Source organism: Plutella xylostella, chromosome Z, assembly GCF_932276165.1.
Source record: "Plutella xylostella chromosome Z, ilPluXylo3.1, whole genome shotgun sequence".
Lineage (NCBI taxonomy): Eukaryota > Metazoa > Arthropoda > Insecta > Lepidoptera > Plutellidae > Plutella > Plutella xylostella.
In genome coordinates this window covers 8,002,621-8,024,263 of record NC_064012.1, presented here as the reverse complement: position 1 = coordinate 8,024,263, position 21,643 = coordinate 8,002,621, and the positions used below count along the sequence as shown (strand labels likewise).

General features: G+C 37.8%; 2 protein-coding genes across 2 annotated transcripts; both read right to left on the bottom strand.

Annotated features, from left to right (window-relative positions):
- Positions 1–8,955: 8,955 nt before the first annotated feature.
- On the bottom strand, positions 8,956–9,774 carry LOC119694839 (ATP synthase subunit b, mitochondrial). The gene has a single exon (XM_038122128.2). It carries the CDS (start codon positions 9,772–9,774, stop codon positions 8,956–8,958), a length of 819 nt encoding a protein of 272 aa, XP_037978056.2.
- Positions 9,775–11,029: 1,255 nt separating this feature from the next.
- On the bottom strand, positions 11,030–20,040 carry LOC119694787 (chitinase-like protein EN03). The gene is made up of 9 exons (XM_038121952.2): positions 19,868–20,040; positions 17,166–17,416; positions 16,835–16,967; positions 16,352–16,522; positions 15,886–16,054; positions 15,182–15,312; positions 14,841–14,960; positions 12,127–12,226; positions 11,030–11,779 (listed from the first exon to the last, which is right to left on the bottom strand). Exons 1-9 carry the CDS (start codon positions 19,980–19,982, stop codon positions 11,668–11,670), a joined length of 1,302 nt encoding a protein of 433 aa, XP_037977880.1. The 5' UTR covers positions 19,983–20,040; the 3' UTR covers positions 11,030–11,667.
- Positions 20,041–21,643: the final 1,603 nt, after the last annotated feature.

Genomic DNA, 21,643 nt, shown 5'->3' with positions numbered 1-21,643 from the left:
ATGATTCGAATTCAAGTAAATGCTTATGGATAACTGTAAATAAAATTCAGAATATCACGAAAAACCACTCCCGTATTGTAACAACTGTGTCGTAATTATTAAGAATTTTCATATGATTTTTATCATATTATAAAGTTAAAGGCTTGGACTAGGTGCTAAATACCTTGTTTTTTAATAAACACACACTTATTTTGTGTAAATTAATCCCAAACTTGAGCAATTTTTTTCCCTCAAATCTTCATACAAATATCTATGGCGGCTTTCTGTGTTATAAAATCATAAACACAAGTGACGTTTGACTCAGTTGGCCGCTGGCCTCCAAAGAAGGGTCACGTCGGTTTAGGCAGCACTGACAGCTCGCGATCTTATCGTGTACAGATACAAAATCACTGCACATTGGTTGTCATTGCACTTTTTCAACTTTTATGATACCAACATAATTTGATTTGAAATTGAGGAAGCATAATTCTTCCAGTATATTCAATACATTAAATTAAATTAGATAGTGTGCAATATTCTCGTGACATTACAGTCTCGTAAAGGTCTGATGAGGAGCAGGAATATAGCGAATGGATCTAAGTGATGACAATACGCACGAACATTAAGTTAGGGATCAAAAATACAGTCTCTTGGTGCTGGTTGAGGTATGGTCTCGTGAGGATCTGATGAGGGCAGTAACACGGTGGTGGCTCAATTTTATTTCAAAGATGTTAATAGCCAAAAGCATCGAGTTTGGGCTATTAAGTATGTTTTTCAGAGAGAGAGAAAGAGATTTTATTTTCCTCTGGATGTGTTAGGTTTACTGGGTTTACTAAGTTCATTCTGTAAATGGCATCAAGTTGTTATGTGTTCATAAGTAATAATTATTTATTAACAAAATGCTGTTGGTTCTCCACGAAAATGTAAAAATAAAAATAAAATAAATAAAAATAAATTCGTAGCGTCAAATTGTCAATGACGGAATTTCTTCTATAGACAGTAGCCACAAAAAAAACAAACGATAGATGGCGTGATTTGAAGATAAAGACACATTTATTCGACACATAGACAGCAACAACAAAAAAAATACAGATTTAAAGAAAAAAAAAACACATACTTATACAAAACAACAAAGAAAAAAAAGGATACACATCAAAATAACTGGAAAAAATATAAGCCCCAATTTACTTGTTTGGGACAGGGAGTACCATAATATTTTTTTTTGGGGTACTCCCCATCTATGCGAAATATCAGCTTGATATCTTTACCCGTTTCTGAGAAAAAGGGCGGTGACAGACAGTCAGTCAGACAGACGGACAACAAAGAGATCCTATAACGGTTGCTTTTTTTTCTTTTGACGTTCGAAACCCTAAAATTAAGTAAAAATATTATGCTGCTACCAAAAAATTTACTTACAGGTATGGAAAAAGCGGTATATAGTACTAAACAAATTATAAACAAACAAAAAACCCGACTGCACGCTAAAAAGATGAAAACAAGTCCCAATGTTAATGGAAAGTATCGTAGGCGGGGATCAGCAGAGGGTTCACCATTTAGCTGAATGTTACTTAGAAAACGGCCTTGAGTGGCGGTCAAGTTGGTCCCCGCCTGCGATACTTTCCATTAACATTGGGACTTGTTTTCATCTTTTTAGCGTGCAGTCGGGTTTTTTGTTATGCATATTTTTGTAATGTGAAAATCAAGCCTTTTCATTTGATACCTTACACGGCAAAGTTGAATTATTATTTTTTCGATCATCACGTTATGTCCTCTAGAGGGTGCTATGTACATTTTAATGGAACGTCATATAACCTATAACCATCGCGCCATCAATACGCTTCTAACAATACCTCATACATCAAAATCTATCAAGCCGTTTAGGCTATAGGAGGGAACAAAGAAACAGACAAAGATACATACATACAATCAAAAAACATTACCCTCTTCCTTCGGCAGTCGGGTAAAAAGAAGTAAGACAGGGGGTCATTCTGAACTTTTGCTCTACGAGTTTTGGAAATTAACAAAAAAAAACCTTTTTCATAGAAACTTTGTTGGACATGTGACTTTTTACCATGGAAAACGAATATGTTTTTTCGCGAATTTGCAAATCTCGTAGAACAAAAGTTGTTCAGAATGACCCCTTGAGTCATCCCCTTTTGGCTTAGTATAGCCCTTTTGCGACACTATGTATTTACTTTGCTTTGTCGTCGGGGTTCAGTTGGCTGGAGGATGCCCGAAAATTATCTACACTTTAATACTTGTAGTTACCTTTCTACAAGTAAATACCACATTTGTTTGAGAAAGCTAATCGGGTTCCGAGTATAGAGTAAAGTGGCACCCCTATTAATTTCTACTCTTTCCTGGTGCCTACCAGTGTAAGTAAGAATTATACTTACTTACCCTAAAATCACCCAAAATGTACTTGAACATAATTGTCAATAAAGTTGGCGAGTAAAAGTTTATCGACCCACTGTGCAAACTTACATGTGTGCGTGTCACTGCGTGTGCTGTGTGATTTGTGTGAAGAGCATTGAAAACCCAAAATTGGCGCGGACGGTGACGTCCGGGTTCAGTTGGCTGGAGGATGCCCGAAAATTATCTACACTTTAATACTTGTAGTTACCTTTCTACAAGTAAATACCACATTTGTTTGAGAAAGCTAATCGGGTTCCGAGTATAGAGTAAAGTGGCACCCCTATTAATTTCTACTCTTTCCTGGTGCCTACCAGTGTAAGTAAGAATTATACTTACTTACCCTAAAATCACCCAAAATGTACTTGAACATAATTGTCAATAAAGTTGGCGAGTAAAAGTTTATCGACCCACTGTGCAAACTTACATGTGTGCGTGTCACTGCGTGTGCTGTGTGATTTGTGTGAAGAGCATTGAAAACCCAAAATTGGCGCGGACGTCACCCTGTACGGGCCCTTAAGAGGAGAGTATACCTTGGCGATTCTAGCGAAATAGGTATTTAGGAAAACATTTGCTATCGCTTGTGCTCTAATGCCCCGGGCACGGGTGCGATAGAGATGCACTGCACCACGCGACTGACAATTGGTACTTTTCTTGATGAAATTCTGGTTTCGGGAGAAAACGTTTTACACTAACCAAATATCAACCAATCTCTTTGATTTTGATGTCAATCGCTTCAGCATAATATATTGGAGGTTTACAGCTTTCGCTTTTTTTTTAAAAATGCATTGTTATTGTTCAACAAGCGGCTTGATTTAACACACGAAAATTAAGTTATTTGAGGTGCCTATAAGTTTGAATCTATAGAAAATTTTGAAAAAAGAAAAAGCTATAAACCTAGTTATACCTTGTGTGAATAAAATACTGAAAAATCATGGAGATTGGATAATATTTAGAGGTAGTAAAACGTTTTCTCTTTTTGTATGGACGAGCAAGTGCTATACTCTCCTCTTTTAAGTATACTTAATTCAATATTGAAGACGCGACGTCGTAGTTTTTCCCGTTTAGGAGTAATTTTGTTCTATGGAACTTTTTCGTTGCTCGCGAGTGTGTGTTATAGTTATGTATGGCACAAAAAACATGATTACATAGAGCGCTTTTACTACTTTAATTTATTTAATATTTTATTATAGATAATATCATGTTTTGATTGTTATTGTAAAAAAAATATCTGAGATTAGGTAAGTAGGTACATACATATTACTTACTCATATTTTACAACCACACGGTAAGTATCCAGAGATAATAATTTTTACAGAGCTTTTTGGTAAGCGGCGGTCAAAAAGAATTTAATAATTACAACTTTAGTGACTGTACTATACTTAGTATATTTCTTGCGGTTTTCAGCTAGTATATTTCTGGTTTTAAAACGGAGTTACTGTAACTAAACAGATGGTGTAATTACTGGCATACCTTTGACGTTGCGAATAAGGTTTTCGTTTGATGTAGGTAGAAGGAAAGTTAGAAACAACATAAATATGAAACGGAATACAACAGACCTGCCAGCAGTGGCAACTTAATTACGAACTGAGAATTTTTATTGTACTCTTTGAGCGTTCTAGTTTGAGTGTTCATAGTTTTTGTTCTCTGGGACATTTCATGTTCAGTTAAATATTATCTATGAGGCATAAAATTGTTGCTTTCACTGTCTTATATAAACATTCAGATGCTACCGCATTAGAATGATTCCTCAGATAACTTTTATCTGACTATGTAAAGATCAGCCCTAAAGGTGTTTTCACACAGAGGCCAGTGCGGATAGAGCCCGAGGGCGGGCGGGCGGAGTGGTGGCGAGATTTATCACATGTGGCCGAGACCACACGGTCTATGTGTAGCCTATGTGCGGTCAGTGTCTGGTCCTCAGACCCTCCTCTTCAAGAAAAGTGCTCCTTTTGGTTTGTAGTTTTGAAGTGAATCAGTTTTTAGGGTTCCGTTGTTCCGTACCTAAAAAGGAAAAAAGGAACCCTTATAGGATCACTTTGTTGTCCGTCTGTTTGTCTGTCTGTCACCACCCTTTTTCTCAGAAAGGGGTAAAGATATGAAGCTGTTATTTCTCATAGATATACAAATTTACGGCCCTGACAAAGTAGTAAATTAAAAAAATTTAAAAATATTTTTTTGGGGTAGGTACTTACCTTCCATACACGCAAAGTGAGGATGAATTATTTTTTCCCATTGTTTCGATGGTGTGGGGTATCGTTGAATAGGTCTTTCAAAAATATTATAGGTATGCTCAAACAATTTTTTTATTCAGTGACTGGTTTACTTACGTAATATTAAACTTCAAAGTGCAATTTTTTGTTAGACTCTTGTGTCCTCCCCTCTGCTGGCTAAATGGTGGGTACAGAAAATATGAAAAAAATCACGGATGTACGACGAAGTTAAAAGGAAACTATCTCAGGTACTGTACCCGTATCATGAAAATTCGAACTAACGAATAGAATCGAATGCGAGTGCGACTATTGTCAACTTGACAGCACTTTCGAACACTTTTTACCTTTCGAATGAGTTTCGAAAAGAATGACCACAGAGTACATGATATTATTCTGACAATGACCTATGGAATGATAGCTGTCAAACTTTCGCAAATCTATACACCGCCATTTTTAACCGACTTCAAAAAAAGGAGGAGGTTCTCAATTCGTCGGGATCTTTTTTTTTTTTTTTTTATATTTTTTTTTATGTATGTTCACCGATTACTCCGCCGTTCATGAACCGATTTTGAAAATTCTTTTTTTGTTGTATTGGGTTGAGCTTCCAGGTGGTCCCATTTTTTTTTCAGAATTTTATCTCACCCCCAAGGGTGGGTAAAGGGGTAAAAACAGGGTATGAATTTCAATTTTGGGCACATATTAACCGATTCTAATGAAATTAAGAACGTAAATATAGTTCTTATAACAAAAAAATATGATGGTGACCTTGAGCTGATCTGATGATGGAAACGGAAGGCAGTCAGGGGAACTCCTCAACGGTATATAGCAACTACTTCGTGTTTAGGCTTGAATGATTCGTATTGATTAGTAGGACATTTTGGTATCATTTGCACCTTACTTTTGATTGAAAATTATTACAAATAAACTAAAAACTATTAAATAAAATAATAATTAAAAAAAATAAAAAACCGACTTCAAAAAACCACTAAAATGTAAGAAATAATTTAAGGTTTACACAAATTCTACTCGTATGAGACAGTACAAATATACCTAAGCAGGAACTGTTCTTTTTTGAAGTTGGTGCCATATTTCTTCAGATTACTTTGTCACCGCACCAACATCAAAAAAGAACAGTTCCTGCTTAGGTATATTTGTACTGTCTCATACGAGTAGAATTTGTGTAAACCTTAAATTATTTCTTACATTTTAGTGGTTTTTTGAAGTCGGTTTTGTTGTTGACAGGTTGACAGCACTTTCGAATAGACTATCGAATAGAATATGCTGCGGTTTTTCATGATACGGGTACAGTTCCCCAAAATTGATAATGCGCATAGAAATCTTCGCCATTGTTCGGCAACGGTCGTATTTCCGAACGCCATGTATTTAGATATGTATTTAGAGTGGTTAAGTGCATTTTCTTCATGCATTTTTTTTAGATTTATGTGTCTGGTGCTAAAAGAGATATTGATTTATCAGTAACGAAATTTGAGTCGATAATTCATAATATTGTCATAATATTAAAATTTACTTCGAAAATGTTACAGTACTTTTCAAATGTCTTGCTCAAGCTGGTGTTCATATGGATGAAATAAGGTTTGAATAACACAAGGTTTATGTTAGAATAAGAAATATGGATTTAAAACACAGGTTTACATTAAAATCTCAGTATTTAAAAATTTCAAAAGTATTTACAGCGCTGATCATTCACAATTACAATAACAATTACAACTTGGTCTTTTGGGTGTGGCTTTATTGGCTAAGTGAAGTCTATCAATGTGACGTATATTTTATTCTTAAATGTGCTTCATAATATGGCGTCGTCAAAAATAATTAAAGTTGAAATTAAATTCACATTTGAAAAAAATAACAAGAACGATGTGTAATTGCAGCTCTTTATAATTCCACAAAAGTAATGCTGATCTTGACCTTGAGACCCTTGACTGATCGGTGACAGCCACCGACCGCCCAAATTGTTTTCGATTATGTGTCACATGATATTGACTACTATTTCTTTCGAACAAGGATCAAAATGCATGTGCTTTTACGATTCAATGATTCGGGTGTTTCCGGGAATACGACAGTTTGCGAAGATTTGCATGTGCATTATTAATATGGGAGAACTGTAAGTAATCTTGTACAGAACCTTCAGCGCGCGAGTCCAACTCGCACTTGGCCGGTTTTTCTTTATCAGGTTCGGAACCTTATTTTTTTAAAATAATATTGTGCCAATGTAGTTTGAGCCAACCACTAGCTTGTTACTAAGTCCACACATTAGACACAACATTGTGCGTTAACCACTGATTAAACAAAAGTTGTGATTGCGGTCGGATTACATCAACCACAATATGAACGTAATCCCAAATAAATATTCATTTGTATTTCAGGCACCTGCTGAAACTTCCACAATGCCTGCAGCCGACCGCGCGACCCTTTCACAACAATAAAAGACAACACATTAAATAAATGAACATGTTCACGAATCTCTTTGTAGCTTATACAGCTTATGTTATTTGTATCAAATTAATGGAGTTATCACGTAGGTAAGTAACGTGATTTACCACGTTGTTGCAACGTCGTAGCGTTGTTGTTTATTTATGACGTTGTAGGTATTTACGTATCTAAAATTTTAAACATTGATAGAAATATCATAGGTCATCGTACTCGACTCGGTATGTTCGTAAGTAGTTCTTTTCTACAGATTGTGCACCAGGAAGTCCACAGATCATGCACCAGGTTGAAGCACGTGCAACTAGCATCCAAAACAGAACCATAAAGCAGATTCGAGCAGCTGGAAACCACGGAGAATATTGGCTCATATACTATTCAAATAGGCTCTGCACGAGGTGGGCCAGAAGGGTTACTCTATCTATACTGACGAAAAACAAATGAACGAGAGCTGTCGTGCAATGGGCACGTTTCATACAACGAGATGGAGTCGTAGCTCACGCAGCCGCAGCAGCGCTCCAAAACTTAGTTTTCGTTCGTCATAAAAAGTGACCCCCAGAGGCATTTTAGTTCGTAGCGTAAGTCCAAACTTTAAAGCAAGACAGTCGAGCTCATGAGGCAGAGACGCGAATCTATTCGAATAGAACTCGATTCACACTTTCCACGTCTTCTTTGTTTACTTACATGAAACCATATTATGAAACAAAGTTTCTACGCGAAGGCTTTTGCGTTCACGTTACACGAGCTATGCATTGTCGGGACGAAACTATTGTTTTCAATAGTTCCTGAAAGTTGCAGTTGCGGCTGTGAGAAGTAAGCATTGGAACGAGAGAACAAGTTTCAATAACTGGTTTTCTTTACATATTACATACCAATCTTTCAGTTAATGTTAATAGAGCGTTAACACTAATTTAGTCGCTGCAGTGTACTTTCGGCTTTATCACTGGACTCAGCAGGAGTCACTGCAGAACTAAATAGTTCATGATTAAGTAGGTAGATTTAATAAATTTATAAACTATGCCACAGCTATGTACATTTACTTAGTTCTATACTTGGTTTACTAATATGAGAAATTCATGCATACATACGAAGCCCCTGGTGAATCGCGTGAATATTTTATTCGCCACCCCAGTGAGTATCATTTTACTTTCAGATCACAAATATATTGGAAGCATACTTATTTGTTTTCCATCGCTCTGGTCTGAGACGAAAGTTTTAGTTTTAAAGTGAATAGGTAAGTTGTTATATTAGACAAAACCTTAACCTAAAGTGAAACTATAAGTACCTACTACTATGTAACTGTAAGTACCGGTAAGTACCATAAAAAAAGTTTACCATAAATGCATTTTACCTGTAACTGTAAGCTATGTAAGTGTTGTAAGATATAAGAATAATATATTATATCATAGTAGTTACTCTATGATAATATCCTAGACAAGTATAGTGCGACAGACTTATCTGTTCCGGTGAGAACGAACTAAATTGATCCATATCTCATAACTTACCAATGAATTATATATTCATATAGATTAGATGGGTTTATTAAAACCACAAGGGTGAATTACCACTATAGGCAAACGTAAAATCTTACAGAATCAAGAAATATTAGACATTTACGTGAGTTCTCACCGGAACAGATAAGTTTGTGGCACTATATAGTAACAATTAATAAATTACAGAATAGAATAGAAATTATACTCCTCTTTTCTGCATTGGTGAAAAAGAAAGAAAAGGTGACCAAGTCGATAAGAGGTTGATCTGGCCCATTTTCATATTCATGGGAACTCAGTTTTTCCAATAACTTTTATGTTTGGTCTATTTGAACCTATGTACCTATACCTTACGCACTAAGGGGAAATCTTGAAAATAAAAGGACAGATATTATCATTAGTCTCATCATATATTATCATTTCTTCTCTTCTTTACCCTGGTTATCAGCCAGCACATTCAGGTTAGCTATAGCGGACTCTAAAGCTTCCTTCTGGAACTGCGGAGTGATGGCCGCGTGCACCTGGTTCAGGACCCACTCGATCATCCAGCGCTGGTGGATGCGGCTCTCCGCCTCGTGCAGCTTCGCTTGGTAGTCCAGGCGCCCCTTCACCGTGCTGTACGCCAGCATACTCCGCTCACGGAATGCCGCCTCCAACTGTAGGATCACGTTCTCCTTCTTTGCCTCCGTCAGCATCTCGTGCGCCTCCGCCATAGAAATATCCTCCTGAGCTGTCTTCACTATATCCGTGTAACAGTCCACCTCCTCCTGCCTACTCTTCTCCCAATCATCGACAACCTCGTCGACCTTCTTATCCAAAGCGTCCGCGAAGCGTTGGCTGAATTTCTTGTAAACAAAAACTACCATAACTAACAGGGATAGACCGGAATAGTACTCGTGCTCCATTACGAAGATCTCTTTGCTGATCAGGTAGTTGGCCATCACTAAGATTAAGACGTATGTTCCGGAGACTCCAGTTTTGGGTTCCATGAATTTAAACCAGGATTCGGGGAGGAAGCCGAGCCGCACGGACGGCGGCGTGCCCCGGACCAGCTTCGAGGGCCCGTTAGGGTCTTCCAGCTGCTTCAGGCAGGCCGCATGCCGCGGAGGACAGACAGGCTTATGATCTACTGGATCCTTCCCCGGACAATTTGTGTCGGAGCCAGCACAACGGACAATGATTGGATAACACTTCAGTTTCCGCCAGATTAATGTAGTTCTGTTGTAATGCAACATTCTGGTTGTATTTTTTGGTAAATATTTCAGTTTATTTTGTATTGTAAGGCTATCTGTCAACAATGAAATTTTAGTTAGTCCATAGTCTATGTGTAGTCCAACATAGTCCAAAGACGTTATTATTCTGAGTGTAGTTATAAAGTACTAGATGATCCCGCGAGCTTCGCTTTGCCTTAAAAAGTTTTCCCGTGGGAATTCCGCGATAATAAAAAGTAGCTATGTGCTTTCTTAGGGTCTATACCATCTGTTTACCAAATATCATTTAAATCACAAACAGATAGATCGACACAGTTACTTTAGCATTTATAATATTAGACGACCGAATGGCGTAGTGGTTAGTGACCCTGACTACTGAGCCGAAGGTCCCGGGTTCGATTCCCGGCTGGGGCAGATATTTGTTTTAACACAGATATTTGTTCTCGGGTCTTGGATGTGCCCGTAAAATGGCAATAGGCCCGCCCCCTATTACATTGGGACTAACAGAACATTCTGGCGAAAAATGGGTGCAGCAATGCACCTCTGCCTACCCCGCAAGGGAGTACATTAGTACAAGGCGTGAGTGTGTGTTTTTTTTTGTGTGCATTTAATATTAGTTCAAAATTCAAAATTCTAAAATTGTTTATTTACACACTATGTAAGCAAAGACAAATATTATACAGTGAGAATATAAAAGTTAAATTAGGATAGTTAGGATTAGGATTGTTTGTTAATTGGTCTCAGAATAACAATTACAAAATTTGTAAAATCTAGATTCTAAGTACCTAGACGTGTAATATCTCTAAGCCTAATTACATTACACTCATTAAAAACGGCGATACGGGTCGCCACTTATCACGTGAGCTGACGTGAGTAAAAATCATTGGTAAAAATCTTCGACCATAATAATCTAAGGTAAAGATGTACAGCGAAAAGCGCATGTGAGGTTGCGATTGACGTCTCTGACTATAGTATCTGAATAATCGTGACCATAATAGTTAATCTGTAAGAGTTTAAGGTTAACTAAAGTACTTATAGGTACTTCTCATTTATGTGGCGTCGGTCGCTGCCATGGGATGCCCTGTTTAAGATAGAATGAGATTTATCACAGGACGATTTGATTAGCTGGACGTGCATGATAGGAATCATCATCAATCATCATTACTCATAATTATCGGCTTCGTCATCACGAGAATAAACATACTGAGAACAACACAAATGTCTCAAATGCACTGTTTACGGTCCTGGGGTATTCAAAGCAAATAAAATAAAGACAACATTTAGAGCAAATCATACTTTATTATATTTTATATTACTGTCTCTGACATTAATTAGTGTAACGTTCCATAAATCACAGCACGTAGATTTTGCAGATTACCTATGCTAAAACATAAAATAATTAAACCATTTCATGTTCGTTATAATAATATATTATTGTATTCTGAGAGTAATCACTAGGTTTCTACAGGTCGTTGAAATATTTATTCTTTATATAAATTAAACAGTTTCTCTTACGTCTACCAGTACTAGTAACCAGCCTACACTAACGTCACTGCATACAGGGTGGAGTGGGAACGAATGCTCTATAGGATTACAGGATTAAGGGCTATTCGCACTTAAGCCGGCTCCCGACACCTTATAAGTCGGGGTCGGACCTGCGGCGGCCACGTTATCAAAAGGAAAGGTAAGACACGAACGAAATCTTACATTTTCCATTATGATAATGGCATAACACACCGCAGCTTGATTTTAGGATAAAGGATAATCTACACACTTAAAACTGGCACAGATTTATTGTAAGTTCGTTGACTTTTTTCTTAAGGTGCAGATGTTTTGTGAGGATGATTTGATAAATATTTCGTATTTTCGCAGAAATTATAGGGTTATGGAAAACACGGATAACTAGGCAATGGTTGTTTACAGGCGGTACTTGGCCGCGCGCAGGATGGGGTACTTGTTGCCGGTGCACAGCTCACGGAAGTCGTCCATGGACAGGTCCACGATGGAAATGCCTCCGAGGTTGTTTTTCCTGAAAACAATTGAAAAGTTTTAGTCTTACGCGTTTTTATCGTCTTAAATGTTGCGTAGGACACGGTTGGCAAGGTGGAGTAAAATGGTGGAAACAATTTGCATCATTATAATATCCAACGTTGAAAATGGTGAAATAATGAAAAAAAATATCGTTCTATAAATTATATAAGGCATTATACATATAATGGGCATTACAACATCACAAGTGGCAACAAAACAATAGAGCCAACTTTGAGTCTTGTTGGAGTTGTGGGTGGTGTATCCTATTTCAATTATTTCGGGGAATACTTTAATCAGTGGAATGATTATAATATAAGTCAATGGTGGGATATCGATGGTACTCACTTGACGTAGTCGGCCTTCTGTCCGGCGGTGTCGGCGTCCTCGTAGCTCACCCAAATGCCTCCGTTACCATCGGAGTCAGGCAGACGGAACGCGTAGGTACCTGAAATATGAAAATACATGGTTAAGAATAACGGTTAAATTACGAAGTATACTAAGTAACATTTATGCGTAAAATTGAAGTGCTAAAGCTAAGTTTAAAATAATTGTACAATTAACATGTGCACTCATTTTCCACCATTTTGATGTGACCTAGATTATAATTTGCAAAAAGTAAAAAACCAAGATAAAATCAATTAGTTTTTAAAAATATAAGTAATAGTTAATCCTACACCGCATCCACTCTTATGTTTTATTATTAAATTTTACTTTAGATCATATACCTACATAGGTACGGTGGCCTGCGCCTAAAAGTATACAGGCGGAGTTTTTAAAATAGCGATCCCTGATGATGAAGGGATCAGCTACATCTGTTATAAATCCGGGGACGTGTTGTGTGTGATGTGTGTAGCAGTGGTGTTTATGTGGATGTGCTTGAGCAGCATGTGAGCTTGAGATCGCTATTTTAATAACCCCGCCTGTATACTTTTAGGCGCAGGCCACCGTACCTATGTTAAGTGAAAGGTTAGGTTAAGGTTGGTGGGTGGAAGCATGGTGGGTTTATACAGCCGTAATGAGTCGCAGACTTTAGTGACTATTCTGTCTGTAGGTCAGTCGTTCCAAATCTATAATGATTATTTGAATTAGTTGGTACCTAAGTATAAAAGGGAAAAGGTCAAGTTTAGTCAAAAAGGAGTGAGTCAGGGAGTAGGTAAATGTGAACAACTTTTGTTCTATGTTCAGAATGACATCATGAGTCATCCCCTTTCGGCTTACTACTTTTGCAGCAATCTGTATAATAATTAGTGAGTATTGTCATTTTAACCATCACCATTATCGTATTTACAATGGAGAACAATCAGTAGTGTTAACAAGTATTTAATCAAATGATATCTAGAGCGAAAAATATAATAAAACCTGAAATTTTCAGCTCTGGACTAAAAGTAATACGGAATACATACATACGGAATTATTTTAGTACTTATTTTATATATTTATATCTTATATATTATAGTGTTTAAATACGCAACTGTTAAGGTTTTTTTTTATTTAATTTGAGAATTTTAATTTAATTCGGCAACTTTTTTTTGTAATTTGAAGAAAAGTTCAAACGGGACTATTTACGTTAATTATGGCATTCAGATTTAAATACAGCCGATATACTTCCAACTGAAAATATTACCGTGTTACCGTATACCGTATTATTACAATAAAGTGTCCATGACTAAAATGAATATCGTGATATTTATTTGACTATCCCCAATACAGAATGTCCCACGTCGAAGTGCACATCCGAATGATAATAACATAATTAATTATTCTAAACAACTTTTGGGAATTCCTAAAAAAAATCTACTCTCTATACTCTATAGCAGTGTTTTTCAACCTTTTTCATGACGCGACCCCCCTGGTATTAAAAAATATTTCGAGACCCCCTTGACCCTTTTTTAACATGTATTGTATGTATAAAGGGGGCAAATTTTTTTGGGTTTTGTTTTATTGGCTACCATTTAAAAGGTCCTAAATATAGCCAAAGTATCTTATTAGTTATGTAGAATTATATAGGTATAGAAATAAACCTACATGTGCATCATGGTATATCTAAGCGCGAAAATGAAATCAGAATTTCAAAACTCGCGAAAAAGATACCCTTCTTGCAACATTCTGTATAATTCAATTCTGTTATTATTAACAGCCTCTGGATTAACTTTGAAACATCTGAAAAGAGTTGTTAATTTAGACGTACTTTAGAAATATTAATTATCTTTATGGTTTTTTTCACTTAAGTACCCAGTTTTTCGACCTCTGGCGACCCCCCTACAGAGGATTCGCGACCCCCCAGGGGGTCGCGACCCACAGGTTGAAAAACACTGCTCTATAGCATACTATATTAAATATTACCAACAAAGTTTCTATGAATTATTAAAACAAAATTCGCAAATATTCAAAATTCTTAGAACAAAAGTTGTTAAGAATTACGAGTGGTGTCCCTACGATTCTGATGTTCACTTTAATGTGGGACACCTGTATGTCTGTAGCCCAGTTTAATAAGAAGCAAATGTGCAAGCAGTCTGAATAATGATTACCAACCAAATATATGAGAAATATCTGCATCCTTTTGGCGCAACTCTGAAAATGTTAAATTTTACTTCTAGGTTACAGTTACTGAAAGAGCACTTTCAAGCTATTAGTGATCCCAAGTAGCAGATTAAAAATTAAAATGGTGTGCCACAGAGTAAAAACAATCTTCATTAACGATTTTGAAGCTCGCAACTGCTGTAAGTAATTACGTTGCAAAGTTGGCAGCAACCAGCAACACTTGGTGAAAATGTTTTGTTAATTTTCATTCCGACACACTAAAATTTAATTACGTGACAAGCCAGGTTACTAAATTAATTTTAAAGAACCTATATGTAAGTTGGTAGAGTCCTGCAATGCAAACTTAACAAATGCTAAAAGATTGAAGTTTTTATTTTTATTTGAATCTGGTTAGCTTTAATCTTTGATTGAATGAACTTTGTTGGTGTTGTCACTTGTTTCTGTTGCATTGTCAGACTGTAATTCTAATCTAGCAAGTTAAGTATACCCAATGTGTGTTTATCAGTTGATAGTCTTACCGAAGCGTTTGCTGGGGTCAGTGACCTTGCGGATGTTGGCTCGCAGGCCGGCGGGGGGCGCGATCAGCTTCATGCACACCTCGGGGTAGCTCAGCAGACCCTCCGTCTTTGTGTAAGGACCTTTAAAAGAGAAACAATTGATTATTTTCCTTAAATTCTTCTAGGCAAAAAGTATTTGGTTAAGTTCAGCATCTCAACAAGTATCACAACCCATCACGTCCCCTCAGGGTACGGGTCTACTTCCAATGAAGAACTTAAAGACGACTGCTACTTATATGTATTTTCCGAACTAATGCCGAAGAATAAATACATCTCGGGGTTCAAATGAACTATAACATTACCTGGTTCGCCGGCTCCGTCGGTGTGGATGGGCGGCACTCCGGCGATCTCGCTATCGGAGTCCAGCTTCCAGGTGCGCGCGTACGTGGCGATGCCCACCACGATCTTAGTGGGAGGGGCGCCGGCGTTGCGCCTGTGGGTGGAATGGGACAGACTTAGCTGGAGGTAGATGATAATTTTTGTTCTTCTTCAAGGAAAATAGACCTTCGACGAAGAGGAATTATGAGGAAGTGGACCTTCGTAGAAGTGGACATAATGAACACACTGGCTGGACATTCAAGGAAATCTAGAAGACCGGGGGGTAATTTTCTTCTTAGCATGACGATGACAATGAGTAGCTAGAGGTGGCGAAAATGTTGTCATCACGGTGAGTGGATGAGCCAGTCAGATTAGCCTGACTGCTCAGGGTGAGCTGAACGTATAAGTATTGCAGCTATAGCTTTTACGTTTAAGGAATTTAACGGCCTGATTGCAAAATCTGGCAAAATAGAAATCGTAGTGTGTCTCGGACGGATCAGTGCTTCGATATCACTTGTTTCACCCACCGAGTAGAGTGGTGAGATCCGAATGACAGTATTCTCGGCCTATCCTCGACCAATGAACGGCTAGCGATTGACCGGGTGCTCGCCCGAGGAGACTGACTCGGCCACTCTACTTGCTAGGAGTAATAAGTGAATAGAGCTTTAAAATGTTGGTAGTACTGTACCAGTATTTGACGGCGGCGTCGACGTTCTGCTCGGGGTGTCGGTTCTGGGGCGCGTAGATCGGCGCGGTGTAGTCGGCCTCCTTCTCGTTCCTCTCGGGGGTGAAGTAGTCGAACGCCAGCAGGTTCACGTAGTCCACGAAGTTGATGATGGCGGGCACGTCGCAGTAGACTGCAGGAAATAGGTGTTTGAGTTTGTGGTCGAGGTTATAGAGACTGATACATGCCTACGTAGGCAGTCAATCCCGCGCATAAGATCATGGAAAGTTCCATCGTACAAAGTTGGCACCAAAAATATCTAAACCGCTTGGTTGCCGGTAGTCACAAATTAAATTATATTTATTGTGTCGAACCCGGGTCCGCGCTTCGTCGTTTCCAAAATTAATTATTTACTACAAAACGCAAGTAAACGCAAATTTTTCATTTATGTTTATACTGTTTGACATGTAAAATTTCTAAAAATACTTACTGGTGGAGTTGACATTAGGCAGGATGGTGACGCCGAGCTCGAGATGCGGCTTGAGGCTAAGGGCGGCCTTCAGCTCGCGCACCAGAGCGGTGAACCCTTCGCGGTGCTCCGACTCCTTCTCATCCACTGGGGTCGTCTTGAACGTCTTCTTCACGCCGTGCCAGAAGTTGCCTGCACGGAGATAAAGTGTGATAATGAGGACAAAAGCACATGTAGAAATATAGCAGTAACCTAAAGAGGCTTTAGCTGGATCAGCCATCTACGCGAGTTAATTATAGTGCCCAAGTCAGTACCTACACAGGAGCACTCTCTCTCCCATCACTTTCATAACCCAATGGGACGGATTGACCGACACAACTACTTTACATGAAATACAAATTGATGGACCCATCCAGGAATCTAACCCGGGACCTCAGGGTGATGAAGCATAGCTTCTACCACTAGACCACAAAGGACAAAGAATAGAGTAAACAAATACATTACCCCATCCAGAGCGGATCTTCTTTGGCTTGACCTTGGGGAACTGCCAGGCGAGGTCGATGCCGTCGAAGCCGTGCTGCTCCGCCAGCACCACTCCGGAGTTCACGAACGCTGTGCGCGCTTGCTGGGATTCCAGCTGTAATGTTGCAAACCGTAAGTTACTGTAGGTATTTAGCCAAGGTTGAGAAAGATTAGTCTTGATTGTGTTTGTATAAAACAAAGCCAAATGTCTAAACGTTTCGACGATTTGAGGACAATTTAACCATTATATTTCGGCGTGTGAGTCATGAAAAGATAAACTGTAATGACTGTATTCAAGTCCGACAAACCGTACCAGGGCATTGTATTTCTGCGGGTCCTCAAGGTCCGCGTCTCCGCCGACGGCCAGCAGCACCTTGAGCTGTGGGTACTTGGTCTTGAAGCTGGTGATGGTGCGGTAGTTGGCGTGCGCGCTGTCGATGTCCAGGTTCTGGTTGGTGGAGATCATCTTGTAGGTGTCGGGCTGCACGCCGGCGTAGCCGTACACCAGGTGGGTGCAGTACGGGAGCGCGGGCTCCAGGTCCGGCGGCAGGAGACGGGCATTGGCTGGAGGGAATACAGGATATTTAGGCTGCGTCGCTGCATTTTGTTTTTACAGTAAGATAATTGAGCCGTCCTGTCCGCGGATGCTGCTGAGTATCTTATAAGTAATCTAGAATCTTAGATCATAAATTATTAAATTTCACATCCTATGATTGTTGTATTAAATACCTTTGTAAAGTACTGATTGCATTATGATAACGGGCTAAATTGCAAAATGGGCTTAAAAGTTGTCCAGATGTAGCGGATTGTATTGATTGTATCATAATACCTTCCTGAATATTATGATTGTAGTACTTTAGTACCTACTTATAGAAAATACTTATTAAGTTTTGTTACCTAGGGAGGTATTTACTAGAATATCTGTCAATGACCTCCAACTAAAAAACAAGTTCACGTTTATTTGCTCCCAGATTCTCGAACTCTCGACATATCGCATACTATCGTTAAAATAAAGAGCTAATAACAGGTTTTAATTTTGGCCATGACTTTGGGATCCATGCCAACAGATTTTTATTATTTAAATATCGATATCTAATCAAAGACACGCGTAGCTCTGTACTGCCTATAATAATAATATTATCAACTTACTCGTATATCTAAACTTACAAGTTATGAGTATGGATACTATGGATGGATGTTTGTTACTCTTTCACCATTCACAGTCAGGAAAACGGCTGGAGCATTTTTATGAAAGTTAGATTAACACATAGGTACTAACATTTCTACAGGAAATAAATTTTAATCTCGGTAGGTAATTGTTATTATTCTATGTACATACTTCCTAAGAATTTAATTTATCTGGAAATGTATCACTTAATGCTAATGTTTACCTAACTATAGGTTTTCATGACGAATTTCAGTGACTCATAGAAAGAAACAATGCCTGACTCTTAACTACGCGCAGTTACCTAGTTCTTTGTGTATGATATCAATAATAAGAATAATACTCATGTCGTATACTACCTACCTAGAAAATAAAGGAAAATTTATGAAGAATGAAACTTTATCAAAATTTAAAACAAATAAAAATGTTCAAATGAATCGTTTGAGAAAACTATTCTGGAACCAAGAAGATAAGTATACCTACATATGTGTGTACCTGTTAAACCTATACCATTTTATTCAGATTATTTAAGTATCCTGTGTATGTTACAGTAAATATTTAACCAGCACAAATTGCTTCATGTAGGCGTCAGGTGCCTACCTTCATGCTTATTCTAGACGGTGACATAAGTGTGCAACCGCCTTGAATTGAAGTTGAATGGGTCTCGGGTACACAACAGGAAAAAACTTACAAAACCTTCGCTAGTCTAAACTTTGCTCAAAAGACACGTTTAAAAGAATCGGACGAGGTAGGTTTAATTCGGAGTCCAAAATCACAGAGTTATACCTACCTACCTATTCGTATATCTGAATTTTATCACGAGGCCATTGGCCAATGTCAAATGAGGCAAAAATTCAAACATAAAAATATTTGCCCAGAATTTGCATAATATAGTAATGCATACGAGTGAGTATTCAATGATTTATTAGTATTATGGGTACCTCCTATAGGTACTTAGCTATTTAACTGACAAATGCATACGAAAAGCAATATACCTACCAAGGTAACTAATAAGTAAATGGTGTTTGGCACATCGACCGAGAAAAAAAACGGTGCTTTAGGATGTCATGGAAAGTATTCCCTTCTTTGAGGCCTAATGTCCAAAACTCAAAAAAGTTATTGATTTTTTTTTCCGGTACCTAAGTATTATATAATGTAGAATGGAATTAGCGGTAGTGGGTACTAGCAAAAAGTTATCTCAGACTCCTGTATCTCCATATAAATATAAAAATACGCTTTGTCTATCTACATAATATAAATATATGTTTTGATAATTAAAATAATTTGGCCATTATGTCCATATTTAGATTATACTTACGTAAGTTAAGTAAGTACCTATGTTAGTCGTAGGGACTAAAGGGAAATAAAATTCTATAGGTTGGGAAAGATGAAACTTACTTGTACTTTTCAATAAAGTAATGAAATAAAATAGTTGAACCAATAAGGTAATAGACGTAGGCGCATAGGTAGGTAAGTGAAGTACCTACATGTACCTACTTATATCGATTTTAGTTGGGTACATACATAACATGTTATCGGAAATAACTGTTCTTAATAACACAATCAGCAGTGTACAGTAGGTACATATATTGTACAGATTGTATAGGTATACCTGTAGGTAGTAGGTACCTGTTGGTGGAAATATTATCGCCCAGCAATATCATACACCCATACGGTGAAGGAGGTATAGATAGAAGGTATGTAAACACAAATACACAGGGATAAACATAATAAAATGATTGTAGTAATTAAAACCTCGCCACACTTTGTTACTGGTAATGGCCTGAAAAAACGGGGTAGTTAAAGAAATCAAAGGAAATACAGAAACTTCTCGTAGAATGCATACTTACATTCCCTGACATAGCTCTTGCTGTCGTAGTAGCAAATGACTTTCTTGGTGGAGACGACCTGGTTGGCGGCAGCAACAGCCACCAGGGCCGCTGCTATCAAGATGCACAGCTTCATGGTGATGAAGACGTCTTCCCTGCGAGACGCTCAGCTACCGAATGCCGGCCGCCTGCGCCCGCGCAACGCCTGACCGATCCGAGGTTCAAAGATTAAGGCGATACGCGCTGACCTGTTCTCTTGTTGTTGTTGACTTTTGAAATGTATGAAACTGACAACAATATTGATAGCTTGACCTCGAAGTCAAATACGATAAGTAAATGGTAAATTTAATGTATTCCTAGGAATTTCGTAAACGTTGACTTTTGATAAAGTTTCCTCAATTGGGAAGCCCAGTCGTAATTTTATGTAATTAAAAACTTATGCTGAGCAACTACTTATGATGAAGAAGATTCTAGCAAAATGTTCATAACTAATATTTGGTTCAATAGAGAACGTTAGTGCTTCCAACTACAACATTAGGTAACGCCATTGAATTTGATTAGTCTTTGAACACATCACACCACACCAGACATAGAGGTGGAGATATTATATTATGTAGGTAGGACCAGTGCGTTAGTTGGCGGCCACGTACCTAAGTAGTTACCCACTTTTTTCTTTAAGTAGGAGTCTCTGATAAACATTTTATCTTTCGAATAAACTAATAGTTAAGTAATTAAACTAGTGTTTTTTTATGAATGACCTGAAACAAGTACTTACTTTATTAACCTCCAACTCGCATATTGGGTATTTTTTAACCCAACTCAGTTGGTTACTTGTCTTAGTAGGCGGCCACCCAGTTTCAGTTCATGGCCGTATGTTTTTTTCATATGATTCTCCTTGTATAAGGATCGTATAAGTTTTATGATTTTTTAAATTTGACACCCTAGGTATATAGTCCTATTATATCATTAAGTCAAGCAATAGAAAACATAAGTTATCACCTTGACCTTACTTTTGCAGCGCAACTGGCTTGAATATTTTTTTCCCACTTTCTTGTATAAATAGATTGTGAGCGAAGTAGGGCATGTAATACCGGTAATATTTTCAATACCGGTATTGAGTTCCGGTGTTAGAACTTAATACCGGGATCCCGGTATTAGACTTCCTTGATATAAATGGCATATATTTTGTTTAAAGGTCGTATAGGGCAAAATACAACAAGAAAAAGCAATCAAATTCTGTATTATGTAATATTTTTTACGAGAATTGAGTATTAGAATTAAAATTTTAGAATGCATGGACAACGAGTAGGTGCCCAAAGGCCAAAAACCGCATGTAACGTTTGAAAACAACTGCACTTTTATAGTATATAGGAGCACAAGGCTAACTATATCTTAATCGCTGGATTTATAGCCTAAAAAAATTCCGATTCCGGTATTACTTCAATACCGGTATTAACTTTCAATACCGGTATTTAAAAAAGCGTGGATTTTGTCCGGGATCCCGGTATTACGCAATACCGGTATTGCGGTATTGCATGCCCTAGAGCGAAGCTAAGAAAATAGAGGTTTAATTTCAGAAATGTAGATAATAGCAATTCTGTTCTTGTGTACAAAATAAAGAATATTATATCTATCTACATTACACAAAATACAACTATAGCCTTACAGAAATGATTGGTTGAGATGGGCGAGATACACAATAATTTTTATACGGTTGGTCCTCTAAATAGCCGCCAACGGCCACAATCACCCTATAGGTATCACAATGACGATGATGTCATGTCATGTGAAATGAAT